Source organism: Podarcis liolepis, assembly GCF_965112155.1.
Source record: "Podarcis liolepis genome assembly, chromosome: 8".
In the NCBI taxonomy this organism is placed as follows: domain Eukaryota; kingdom Metazoa; phylum Chordata; class Lepidosauria; order Squamata; family Lacertidae; genus Podarcis; species Podarcis liolepis.
Window position 1 is genome coordinate 61,899,817 of NC_139560.1, and position 13,617 is coordinate 61,913,433.

The 13,617-nt window shown below is 44.2% G+C and overlaps 2 protein-coding genes across 7 annotated transcripts in view; both read right to left on the minus strand.

Annotated features, from left to right (window-relative positions):
- PHACTR1 (phosphatase and actin regulator 1) overlaps positions 1-6,932 on the minus strand; it is a gene marked incomplete at its 3' end in the record, with an annotated part of 251,467 nt that extends 244,535 nt beyond the window's left edge. The window contains exons 1-2 of one of the 6 annotated variants that reach the window (XM_083519363.1): positions 6,425-6,932; positions 4,296-4,432 (exon numbers count right to left, since the gene is read on the minus strand). In XM_083519363.1, the coding sequence (XP_083375489.1) occupies positions 4,296-4,374 (79 nt within the window). In that variant the 5' untranslated portion in view covers positions 4,375-4,432; positions 6,425-6,932. Of the gene's footprint in view, positions 1-4,295; positions 4,433-5,117; positions 5,631-6,424 lie in introns of those variants that run through there. The other 5 variants (XM_083519364.1, XM_083519362.1, XM_083519368.1 and 2 more) reach the window with 5 other exon arrangements.
- A 2,104-nt stretch (positions 6,933-9,036) lies between these two features.
- LOC310713845 (uncharacterized protein) lies at positions 9,037-10,779 on the minus strand (the record flags this gene model as incomplete). Its single annotated transcript, XM_083518410.1, has 2 exons — positions 9,037-9,828; positions 9,867-10,779. The coding sequence occupies 2 exons, from the start codon at positions 10,777-10,779 to the stop codon at positions 9,788-9,790; spliced, it is 954 nt and encodes a 317-aa protein (XP_083374536.1). The 3' UTR covers positions 9,037-9,787.
- Between the last annotated feature and the right edge of the window lie 2,838 nt (positions 10,780-13,617).

Consider the following 13,617-nt stretch of genomic DNA (forward strand, 5'->3'; position numbering starts at 1 on the left):
CTAACCGGAAGAGTCCGCGACCTTCCGGAGGAGGAACACCACGAAGAATGGAAGAAATTTAATGATTATTTAGCTAAATTTGTTAAGCTAAAATGACTGAAAATAGCCTCCAGATACTTAATGGGCTTAGGATTGTATTTATGTTAACTGATAAAATAATATGTTTAATACAAGAAGGAGAAGATTTAAAGATGTTAATTTTTAATTTAAAGGGTATTAAAATTGGGATTTGGAAAACCGTTATAAGGATATGCAATGAAATTCAACTAAGGGGAAACGAGGAAGTCGTTCTACAAAGTAAATAACTGTTATTTTCAATAAGGTTATGATTTATGGTAGTAGATAGGTAGCCGTGTTGGTCTGCCATAGTCAAAATAAAAAAATTCCTTCCAGTAGCACCTTAAAGACCAACTAAGTTAGTTCTTGGTATGAGCTTTCGTGTGCATGCACGTGTGCATGCATTTCTGTGTATCTGAAGAAGTGTGCATGCACACGAAAGCTCATACCAAGAACTAACTTAGTTGGTCTTTAAGGTGCTACTGGAAGGAATTTTTTTATTTTGGTTATGATTTATGTTTGTTATGTTTAGTTTGTTTTATGTTTTTGTTTGTCGTTGATATTGTAAAAACTAATACAATTTTTGCCAAAAAACCCAAACACAGTAACTAGGATTCAGCAGCATATGGCCTCTGACAGTGGAGGTAACCTGGATATCATTCCAGACAGAGGGGTTCATTTGCATCCCAGAGAAGCGCAAGAGGTACATAGCAGGGGCCCCTGCTTTATTTAGGCAATTCTCAGTGTCCCCAAACTGTTTTAAACTAAATGTAATCTTTAATCCACTGATTTCACATAATCAGTTTGAAACAAGATATTCAATTCATGCAGGGTACTTTAAGCAGTCATTGGGCATAGTTAGAATTTGCACAAGTCAATAAGCAAGAAGCAGAGGCAGTCAGATTTATTCACTCTGCCACCTGCTGGTGCAAAGAGAGACAGAACTGAAGAAATGCACTCAGTGAAATCAGAAACACATCAAATGACTTTGAATCAAGAATAAATAATAATTTCAGTTCTGGCCCTCTGACAACATTAGGAAGATTGCGTAGGTATTTCAAAATTAGCACAACGATGAATGAATTCAGAATTTTGGTTCAGCATTTGCCAAGGAAGTGGGCACTCGGAAAACTGATGTACTGTTCACATGCACAATTAATGCAGAAACTCTTTATTACTGAGGCCACCCTTCTTTTGACTGAGGTGGATTTACACAGGCAACAGAATGCGGTGGGAAGTGTTCTGAGGCAGTCAAGTACTTTATAACCCTTCCAAACAGAACATCATTTTAAAATATGCCTGCGTTATTAACTCAACAAAAACGAAAGCTCCCTGCAAGGAGAAAATTAGCACAACAAGGAGAAATCTCTCTGTTGTATTTGATTTCTTCACATAGGGCAGTGGTTTTATATATTTATTCATTTATGTCAGGGAGCATTCAAAAGTGTAATAATGGCACTTGTGGTGGTAGAGTCTACTACCAGAGGACTCGAGCATCCAATGTATGTACAGTGGTACCTCCGGTTATGAACTTAATTCGTTCTAAAGGTCTGTTCTTAACCTGAAACAGTTATAAACCTGAGGTAACACTTTAGCTAATGGGGCCTCCCGCTGCTGCGCCGCCACCACACAATTTCTGTTCTCATCCTGAGGTAAAGTTCTTAACCTGAGGTACTACTTCCAGGTTAGCGGAGTCTGTAACCCGAAGTGTTTGTAACCTGAGGTGTTTGTAACCCGAGGTACCACTGTATAGAGCTAGATTATTCCCAGTACAGTACTAATACAATAATAATAATCTGATTTCTTCTATGCACGTTCACTCCTGAAGGTCTAAGTAAGGAGCAATTTTCATTCAGATAACTTCATGGAGGAAAAAGTTAAAATGACTTTGGACTTAAATTATATATATATATATAATTTATCATATATATCATATATATGATAAAAAGTTGTTCAGTAGCGCCTCAGAGACCAACTAAGTTTGTTCTTGGTCTCTAATGGTCTCTAAGGTGCTACTGGACATTATATCTAGATCTCGATCTCGATCTATCTATCTATCTGTATATATTCAACTGCATCAGACCAACATGGCTATCTACCTGAATCAAATATTTGAATTCCCTATATATACTTTCCTGGATATTAAATGGTGCTGGTACCTTCAGTACCCCCAGAAAAAGCACTGGCTATAAGTATTTTAAATAAAATATATAATTACTACCACCACCACCCTGGCCACTCACCACAGTCCAAATCCCAAATTATGTGTTTGGTGTAGGGTGTAGTTTGCTCTTCAATTTTACATGTGTAGGACTGAGCTTTAAGCAATTTTGTTGTTGCTGTTGTTGTTGAAGTGCCCAGTGGCCCTTCAAAATTGTGTGGGCACAGATGAAAGCCTTCCATTGCAACCAACTTCATTTCCAGCAATTGTACTGAGAGGAAATCAAAATACAATAGGAAGTTATTGTGTGTGTGTAATCCGATCTCCTTTTCAATAAAGAAGACATTCATTAAGGCACAAGCCATCAATAAAACAATAATGATTTGTTATGCATAGCCCATTTGCTATCTTCTTTCAATCCCTGATGATATTATATCCCCGGATGCTTTTGGCCTGAGGTGCAGTGATGATGCTGACAATGGTTCGGTGGTGGCTTTAAGGGAAAGGCATGTGCTGACATAAGTGCCAGGAGCCCTCGTGCCTTTCCATAAAAGCATGGCAGTAACTGGAAAATGCCAGGCGCCTGCAGCAGTCTCCTGCCACATAGAGCCTGGGCATTTCTCAATAATTTCCTCTTTAAAGGCTCAAGGTTACTCAAGACACCTCTGCGTCTTATCTATGGGGATGAAAACCAGCCATCTTGACATCATTTTGGGTGCACACCAAATACATTTTCAGCCCCTTTGAGATGTCACCATATTTTTCACAGCTCCTTGGGCCAAATGAGAGGTGACAAGATGATATCCATGGTAGGATCTCCTTTTTATATATGTTAAAAAATAAAATCGGGGCAGAGAGAGAGAGAGAGGGAGGGAGGGAAGAGAGCAATAAATTCCAGCCAGAGTGTTGGAGGAAAAGGAACTTAACATCATGCATACCTGTATGTTTCTCCCCATAGTCGTTTCAAGGTCAAGTAAGGTCAAGATAATGGCAGAGTGGGGAAAGGATTGCACTCCCTCCCCTGATTCCACCAGCTCTGATCTGACTCTGCTCTTCCCAATAGCTTTATTTAACCTTTCAAAAGCATAAAACAGAAAGCCAATGTGGTACAATGGTTTGAGCAGCCTTCCTGAACCTTGGGTCCCCCAGTGTTGTTGGACTACAACTCCCATTACCCCTAGTTATCAGGACCAGTGGTCAGGGATGGTGGGAGTTGTAGTCCAATAACGTGGGAACACAAGGTTGAAAGTGTTGGACTAGGACTGGGAAGACACAGGCATGACAATCATTGGGTGACCTGCAGCTAGTCACTGCCTCTCAGCCTAATCTACCTTACAGGGTTGTTGTGAAGAGAAAATGGAAGTTGTGTGTGTGTGTGAAGAGCCAGGTGTGCTGCTCTTTGAGCCCCTTGAAGGAAAAGTAGTGCAATAAAAAAATAAGCAAATCTCATAGTGTCCCCATTAGCATCTTGAAAGGTGCATTGAAGATTGAAGCCAACTCCCATAACAAGAGAAACAGACACAGTTTCCATCCACTGGTTACCTTCATCTCAGACTCCTCCACCCTCCAATGGCCACTCATGCCCAGCCTCCACCCCCACCCAAGCCAGGGCTATTCTTTCTTTGGAAAGTCATTCCTGAGTCAGCTGAGCTATCTTTGTTCTACCACAGGGGTCAGCAACCTTTTTCAGCCCTGGGCTGGTCCACCATCCCTCAGACCACATGGTAGGCTGGACTATATTTTGAAAAATATATATATGAATGAATTCCTACGCCCCACAAATAACCCAGAGATGCATTTTAAATAAAAGGACACATTCTACTCATGTAAAAACACACTGATTCCTGGACTGTCCGCAGGCCGGATTGAGAAGGCATTTGGGTCGCATCCGGCCCCCGGGCCTTAGGTTGCCTACCCCTGTTCTACCATAAGAAGGGAACTTACCATTTCCCCTCATGCCTTCCACCAGGGGGCAACAGTGTCTTTACCTTAACACTTATTATTATTATTATTATTATTATTATTATTATTATTATTATTATTAACCCCAGTAACTCACCACCTCAAATTACATTACCTTGAGCTCCTTGACTGTAAAACAGCCGATAGGCAGAGTCAACATCTAGGAGGTAGTCCATCTTGAAAGGACTATCCATCTTAGAGGGATTTTGTGGTCACTTCTCCCTTGTTTCCCAAAGTGATGTAGTCAGCCTGCTAAGAAAAGGAAGAGGAAAACCCTGAATATTAAAACAGGCTAAAAGCTTGCAGGCAATATTTAAGCCATCCTAATTTTGGAGGGTGGGGCGATGGAGTGGGAATCCTCTACTTTTTCATTTCATTCAAGTCCCCAGTTTTCCACATTGCATGTTTCCCCATACACAAATTCAGAAAAATGAATGAATGAATTGGAAGTTTGCAAATTTTGTGCATCTGAAGCTGCTCACCTCTTAAACTGCCTGTTGCACCCTGCCTTCTCCTTAAAGACTGTGTGAATATTATTCTTGCCGCACTAGAATCCTAAGCACCCTGTCAATACTGCAATACAAATGCTAATAAATCCGTTTTCAAAAAAACAAACATTTTCTCCAGTCTTCTGACAATATTAGCCTTGCACTTTTCCAGAGATGAGTCAGCCCACAATTATTTTTGTAAAATGTTATTTCATGCTGGCAGGGAGGACTGGTATGACTTCATGCTGCCAGCTTTTAAAATGTTGGAGAAAGTGACTATCATTCCCATATTGTCAAAGGTTCTCCCTGTAAGCTTTTTGGGTGCTAGCATTCTCCTGAAATCTTAACACAGTGTCGGAGTAGTAAAAGTAGATTCTGGCATGCACTAGTAGTACTCATGCATTTTGTATTCAGTATGTTCACTGTCAATGATCCTGGCTCCGTCTTACCTTCCAGACTCCTAGGTTTTCCTTCCCCTCCAGGACACTTACGCTATATATTTAGAATCCAGTATTCACCAAACATTATAGACAACCCTGGATATTAACTGTGGATATTAACAGCATTTGAAAGGAGGTGGTGGCAGAAATACTGGAATTAATCACCTCTGTTATGCTTAATTATCAAAAAAGGTCCTCCAGGATTCCTTTAAAAGCATCTCCTCCCATTAGTCCTTTATCTAGAGACAGGTTCCCAAAGCATAGATGGGGAATTCTTCTTCTTGGTCAGTCAGAACGAGACCATTTCAATATTTGCAAGCTTATCGTAGCAAGAAAACTTCTGTAGTTCTTCAAGGTGGTTTTCTGCAGCATCAAGATATTTATATATATAGCGAGAGAGAGAGAGGTCTGCCAATGGTGAAAGGTTCAGTAGTTTCGAGTGAGAGTTCTTTTGATCTGGCTAAAAGTCTCCCAATGCAAGCAAATAATTTTGATGGTTTGATTGGAACTCAGATGAATAATGTATAACATCAACTGGACCTCTTTTATCTGATACCAGGAGATGTTACTAAGCAACAGAAGGTGACACTTGCCTCTCCTCTACGCCCACTCAACCTCTCTCTCCTCAGGAGGAAAAGACCACAAGCTCCTGGTGGCAATCCAACTTTCCCAACGAACAACATATACATACATACATACATACATACATACATACATACATACATACATTCTATGAATGTGATTTATTTCTCTCTCCCCACAACCCACATTCCTAATCTTCTCTTTCTTTGCTCAATATCAGAATGGTTAGCATAAGAAGACGAAATGCTGCTGCAATGATTAACTCATACCACTTTGCCTTGTCTAATAATTTACTTCCACCAGCCCGCACCCCCCACCCCCCGACTATTTACCACAAGAAAAATGGAGCTATAAAGTTATCTCACAGTAAAATGCAAAGTGATGAATAATGCAGGGGAATGCTTCACTGACCAATTCTGTTCTTATCAAGAGCTAGTGGATTGGTTTTAGTCACTCTCTCTCTCTCTTTTGGATATACCAGACATGTTTTCCTAATGCCCAGCAAGTCCAAAGGTTAAGCCCCCCTCGCCTTGCAAAACAGTTCTCTAGATTTCAGAAATACAAAGATTATATTGACTAAGAATCTCTGCAAAACAAAATGCATGTCATAAAGCCTATTAAAAAAAATATTTTCATCTAGATAAGGATCAGGAATAATCTAGACAGGATTTTTAAAATAAATAAATAAAACTAAAGCAAAAGAAAACAATTGTTTATAGGAGAAAGGTACTTACCAATCTCACGATCCTCTTTGCATCTTATTGTATACCATGAAGTAAAGCTAAGCAGTAATTAAAACTGCCTCTAAATCCTAGCAAGTCACTTCTAATTCTCACTTCAGTCTTAAAATAAAAAATGAGGAGGAGAAGGTAACAAGACTGCTGTATACAATGAAGAATTTGGAACCCCTATGCACAGATGAAAGGAGCCTGTCTTTTTCAGAACACATTTGCCTACTTATATATATATAAAAGCAGCTTTATTTTACTGGCTTATCTGTTCCCTGCTTCCTACCCCCTCAATTTCATTTGCATTTGAAATTATTTCTGTGTCTCCTCCACTGCTCTGTAAAAGGTATGGAGTATTTTCTAATCATGACAAAATGTGCTGGGTGGTTCGAAGCAACCCCACTTTTCTTCTGAGCCAGGAAACATGGTGAGTAATTATAATTGGTAGTTATTTTCTAGAATGAAATGCACAGTCTCTCTCTCTCTCCTTTCTCTAATGCAGTTTCTAGTTCCTCCCTCCTTTTAGAAGTGCATGGCAACACAATTGCTCGAGCAAAGCATCTATTAGGGGCAGGATCCAAGTGGGACTGTTCTGATCATATTTTCTCTGCAGCATCTGCACATGCAGGGGACTTGCAAATCACACACATTCTGGCTGGTAAAATTCAGATTAATATACGAAAGTCTCCCCTTCCCATAGCTTTACTGGACCCCTGACTACTGGCCTTTGGTGCCCATTGCTTGCTCCTGTTCCTGGGTCCTGCACAAGGTCCTTCTTCTTGGCTTAGGTTGGCCACATGCCCTACTTTACAGAGGACAGGCCTTTCTTTGGAGGACTCTACAGTAAAAAGATAAAGAACCACGAGAAGGAGCCTTGAAGTTGACCACCCACAGTTTGCACCTCAGCAGCAGACTGAAAAGGCAAACAGGTCAGCTGGTCATGGTCCTTCCCACAGCGATGAGAATAACTACTATACTTATTTTTTTTAATTGCATTTAAATTAACATATGCAAATCTGTGTCCTCAATGGAGGGAATAAGTCAGCAAACTACGTACCATGGCTCCTCCTTCCTCTGATTCCTTGCCTTCTCTGTTTCAATTTTTATAAGAACTCTTGTTTCCTACAACCAACCTTGTACTAAGTTTCTGCTTCTCAACCCACCACCTAATCTCTCACCTGCCTTTCTTCATTCTTTGCATTATAACCATCCAATTTCCAAGGCATCAGACTCTTCGCCTTTGTCTCCAGATCCTAAGGGCCAAACTTAGGCATGATATTTGTCATAGTTTTTTGTTCTGTCTAGCTGCTTTTTCTTCCACAAATAAACCAACAACGTAGAGGGCATTGAGCCAGATAAGGAGCAATGGCGCTGGTGGAAAATTTTCCCTGCATTGCGAAGAGCAGGTATAGAGAACCAGTTCTATTTGGGACCATGTTGAGGACGAGGAGTTCAAGCCCCTCCCTCCATGATAGTCCTGACCTTGGTCAGCCTCCCAACCTGGTTATTTGCAAAAGAAAAAGCACGTCTCTTCTGTCCTTAAAAAACGATGTTCCTGCCAAGCTGATCTATCACTTCCTTCATGAATGCTGCTCTCTTTGCATAATAATAATAATAATAATAATAATAATAATAATAATAATAATTAATTTATTATTTATACCCCGCCCATCTGGGCCTCCCCAGCCAGTCTGGGCGGCTTCCATAAAAACCAAAAATACAATAAAATATCACACGTTAAAAACTTCCCTGAACAGGGCTGCCTTAAGATGTCTCCTGAATGTCAGGTAGTTGTTTATCACCTTGACATCTGCTGGAAGGGTGTTCCACAGGGCGGGCGCCACTACTGAGAAGGCCCTCTGCCTGGTTCCCTGTAGCTTTGCTTCTCGCAATGAGGGAACCGCCAGAAGGCCCTCGGCGCTGGACCTCAGCGTCCGGGCAGAATGATGGGGGTGGAGACGCTCCTTCAGGTATACTGGACCGAGGCCGTTTAGGGCTTTAAAGGTCAGCACCAACACTTTGAATTGTGCTCGGAAACGTACTGGGAGCCAATGCAGGTCTTTCAAGACCGGTGTTATATGGTCTCGGCGGCCGCTCCCAGTCACCAGTCTAGCTGCCGCATTCTGGATTAGTTGTAGTTTCCGAGTCACCTTCAAAGGTAGCCCCACGTAGAGTGCATTGCAGTAGTCCAAGCGGGAGATAACCAGAGCATGCACCACTCTGGCGAGACAGTCCGCAGGCAGATAGGGTCTCAGCCTACGTACCAGATGGAGCTGGTAAACAGCTGCCCTGGACACAGATTTGACCTGTGCCTCCATGGACAGCTGTGAGTCCAAAATGACTCCCAGGCTGCGCACCTGGTCCTTCAGGGGCACAGTTACCCCATTCAGGACCAGGGAATCCTCCACACCTGCCCGCCTTCTGTCCCCCAAGAACAGTACTTCTGTCTTGTCAGGATTCAACCTCAATCTGTTAGCCGCCATCCATCCTCCAACCGCCTCCAGACACTCACACAGGACCTTCACCGCCTTCACTGGTTCTGATTTAAAAGAGAGGTAGAGCTGGGTATCATCCGCATACTGATGAACACCCAGCCCAAACCTCCTGATGATCTCTCCCAGCGGCCGCATGTAGATGTTGAAAAGCATGGGGGAGAGGACAGAACCCTGAGGCACCCCACAAGTGAGAGCCCAGGGGTCTGAACACTCATCCCCCCCACCACTTTCTGAACACGGCCCAGGAGGAAGGAGCGGAACCACTGTATAACAGTGCCCCCAGCTCCCAGCCCCTCAAGACGGTCCAGAAGGATGCTATGGTCGATGGTATCGAACACCGCTGAGAGATCCAGCAGAACTAGGAAACAGCTCTCACCTTTGTCCCTAGCCCGCCGGAGATCATCAACCAGTGCGACCAAGGCAGTTTCAGTCCCATGATGAGGCCTGAATCCCGACTGGAAGGGATCCAAATGGTCCGCTTCTTCCAGGCGTGCCTGGAGTTGTTCGGCAACCGCTCGCTCAATCACCTTGCCCAGGAATGGAAGATTTGAGACTGGGCGATAGTTGGCCATCGTGGCCGCATCTAAAGATGGCTTTTTAAGAAGCGGTTTAATAACCGCCTCTTTCAGCGGGTCTGGGAAGGCTCCCTCAGGGAGGGAAGCATTCACCACCCCACGAAGCCCATCGCCCAGCCCTTCCCGGCTTGCTTTTATTAGCCAGGATGGGCAAGGATCCAGGAGACAGGTGGTTGGTTTCACTCGTCCAAGCAGCCTGTCCACATCCTCGGAGGTAACAGATTGGAATTGATCCCACTCAACTTGACCAGACAGAACTCTTGCACTCTCCCGCCCCGGCCCTGCTCCCACGGTGGAGTCTACTTCTTCCCGAATCTGAGCGATTTTATCTGCAAAAAAACTTTGCAAAATCATTGCAGGAGAACATGTGGCCCATACTGGGCCCCGATGTTGCAGGTGGTTCCGCTAAATTGTGAACCACCTGAAAAAGTCTCCTGCTGCTGTTTTCTGCAGATGCAATAGAGGCGGTGAAGAAATTCTTCTTCGCCGTCGCTATCGCCACTTGGTAGGCTCGACGTTGAGCTCTAACCTGTGTCCGGTCAGATTCGGAATGAGTTATCCGCCACCGGCGCTCTAGCCGTCTCAACGATTGTTTCATTGCCCTCAGATCCGTGGAAAACCACGGGGCTGTCCGGGCTCCATGCAATCGGAGAGGGCGCTTCGGAGCCAAACAGTCAATAGCCCTGGTTAACTCCACATTCCAGCGGGCCACCAGGGAATCAGCTGAAAGGCCATCAACATGGGATAAAGCATCCCCTACCACTCTCTGGAAACCATTTGGATCCATTAAGTGGCGGGGGCGGACCATCCGAATTGGTCCCACCTCCCTGCAGAGGGGATGGGTCGCAGAGAAGTCCAGTTGCACCAGGAAGTGATCTGACCATGGCACTTCTTTCGTTTCGCTTTTACTTAGTGTCAGATCACCAACATCCATAGAGGTAAACACCAGGTCCAAGGCATGTCCACGGCTATGGGTTGGGCCAGACTTATTCAGGGACAGCCCCATGGAGGCCATGCTTTCCACGAAGTCCCGAGCGGCCCCTTGTAAGGTCGTGTCGGCATGGATGTTAAAATCCCCAAGGACGACCAAGCTAGGTGTCTCCAGGAGAACATCCGCCACGACCTGAAGCAGCTCGGGCAGGGAATCCTTGGCGCAGCGGGGAGGTCGGTACACCAAAAGGAATCCTGTACTGCCCCTATTGCCCAACTTCCAGAACATGCACTCAGAAAACTGGGTCTTCCCAATAGGACGCCTGGTGCACACTAATGACTTCCTAAATTCTGCACACATTTGGGCTGCTTAAATTCCTTTGCCACAGGCTTTCTGCCTAACGTCAACATTGCATTGATGGTCACTATCCCACCCACCCACCCAAGCAGTTGGAATGTTAGTGAACATTCCATAAAAGATGACATCACAGCTGATGTGCCCAAAGGCTTCGGCAAACCCTGTGGGATTTTTTAAATATATTTTTTCTTTGAACAACAGAAACCCATACCATCTGACAAGCTGCTTCTGAAAGTTCACTCTGTTTCAAAGGTAGATTTGCTATCTGGCACCAGGGGTGGCAATGCAGGTCAAGAAATTAACCCCAAAGCCGCTATTGCTGTGAATAACTAATTTCACAGTATTTGGATCCCAGCTGCAGAATCTCCCTCATACTCACTTGGGACATGATCCAGCCAAAGCAAAACACTTTAAAGTTGCATTGGTTCCAATGAAGAAATAAGCACATGCTTAACTCACTTCCAACAGACCTTAAAGGTGCTTCATTTGACTGCATTGTGTCCTTGGAAGATTCACAAAGGCAAACATTACACTGAAACTCAAAAGAGATGCCAAACTGTCTTACACATGCACACCTGTCCTGCTGGAAATGCAAATAAGTCTACTTTAGTTGAATGGTCTGTACGTTTCTTCATTCAGGGAAGAAACATATAAGCCTTCTAATTTCATTTTATTCCCTGATTTAAAATCAACCAATGTTGTATGATTGAGTCGCACTGCCAACCCAACAGATATCGAAAGCATAGTGGGAATTTGCCTTAGGATAGAATGGCCACGTCTGCCAGCGACAGAAATCATGCAGGGAAGCGCAAGGCTTCAGGGGTGGGAAACTGAATCAGGCAGGCAGGGCCATCCACAGTGACTTCACAACGACACCAGGTGATCTGTTTTTGCCCAGGTGGTTTAAAATCAAACTGTACAGGCAAAGGCACAACCCGCAAAGTGCTGTAAATCCGCTTACTGCAATCATTGGGGCTTGAGAAGATCCACGTGCAGGGCTTTAATTTCAAAATTCAGTCTACAAAACCCAAAACAGTTTTGTCTTTCCTATCAAAAAAGTTGGGAAGGAGCCCTAGGCTTTCCAGAGGGGGGGGAATGGGGGGGAGGAGTGATGCAGAGTGACTAGAGCAAGGAAGCCAACACAGCCCCCTCTAATTGTTGGACAACAACTCCCATCATCCCCAGCCAGTGATCAGGGGTGGTGGCAGCTGTACTCCAAGAATATCTTGATGGCACAACTTTGGCATCCCCAGGATTGGAGCGTTGAAATGGAACTGGGGAGAGTCAGGTTCAAATCCCCACTCATCCATGAAGCTTACTATCTCCCAGCCTGACCTATCTCACAGGGGATAAAAAGAGGTGAGTGTTATGTGTGCTACCTTGAGCTCTTTGGAGGGAAAGCAGGTTGAGAATGTAACAAATAAATACTACAGAGAACTTACAAGTGCCCTGTGCATTTCAGTGCAATGGAACTCAGAAATAAAATTCTCACAGAATCACAGAACTGTGGATAACCCCCCAGGGATCACCTACTACAATCCCCTGCAATGCAGAAATCACAGCTAAATAATCCCTGACAGAGGAGCATCCAATCTCTGCTTTAAAACCTCCAATGAAGAACAGTCTACCATTTTGTGTTCAAGGAGAGGGAAGATTTGGGACACAGGTGGCGCTGTGGTCTAAACCACAGAACCTAGAGCTTGCTGATCAGAAGGTCGGCGGTTTGAATCCCCTCAACGAGGTGAGCTCCCGTTGCTCGGTGCCAGCTCCTGCCCACCTAGCAGTTCGAAAGCACATCAAAGTGCAAGTAGATAAATAGGTACCACTCCGGCGGGAAGGTAAACGACGTTTCGGTGCGCTGCTCTGGTTCACCAGAAGCGGCTTAGTCATGCTGGCCACATGAGCTGCCTGTGGACAAACACCGGCTCCTCAGCCTATAGAGCGAGATGAGCGCTGAAACCCCAGAGTCATCCGTGACTGGACCTATCGGTCAGGGGTGCCTTTACCTTTACCTTTACATTGTCTAAATAAGGGGGTGGCCTCTATAACACGGAAGCACCGTTGCTTCCAAGTGTCATCACTATGTGATCCTTGCAGAAAGGAGAGGGGCTTTGATGCAGTGGTACTTTGGGAAACGCTCCGCAGGGAGGATCAGGTGCGTCACCATCATAGCCACCACCTCAGGATTCATTTGGATGAAGTTTTAATGATAAGCAAGCAGGTTGGAGCCTTCATGCTACTTCCCCTCCTCTTTTCCTCTTTCCAATTTCCATCCTATGAGAATGGTAGTTGCCACAAACTATGGTTAACAAAACTATAGTTTGCCTCCAAATCAGAATTGGAAAAACATGATCTGAGCTTCCAAACGTTTGATAACCCTAGTCCGCCCCACCCCCTCCACACACACAACAAATATATGAACTGGGCCCATCTAACATGCCCCATTTTCCTGTACCCTCATGTAAAAGTAGCTGTTAAGGAAATTCTCTATCAGAATGTATATATACTCACCCAGAGCCAAGATTCCAAACAGAAAATTGAAAAAAAAATCACTGTTTGATGGAGAAAGGGCAATAATTGGGTGCCTGGTGTTTATGAGTGGCCTGGTGACTTTCCGGCATGCACTTATGTGTTGGCAACAGGTTTTTACCCACCTCTCTCTCACTCTCTCTCCCCCTCCCTCCTCTAAACTGTTCTTTGTGAACATGAATGTTGTGATAATGACTCAGAGCTTGGGAAGAAAAGGCAAAGAATTTTGCTGCTGACAAACACTAATATTAGCCCCCAAAGAAAGTAGGAGAGAAAACTGAATGGGCAGCTGAAGGAACATGTAGGCAAGGG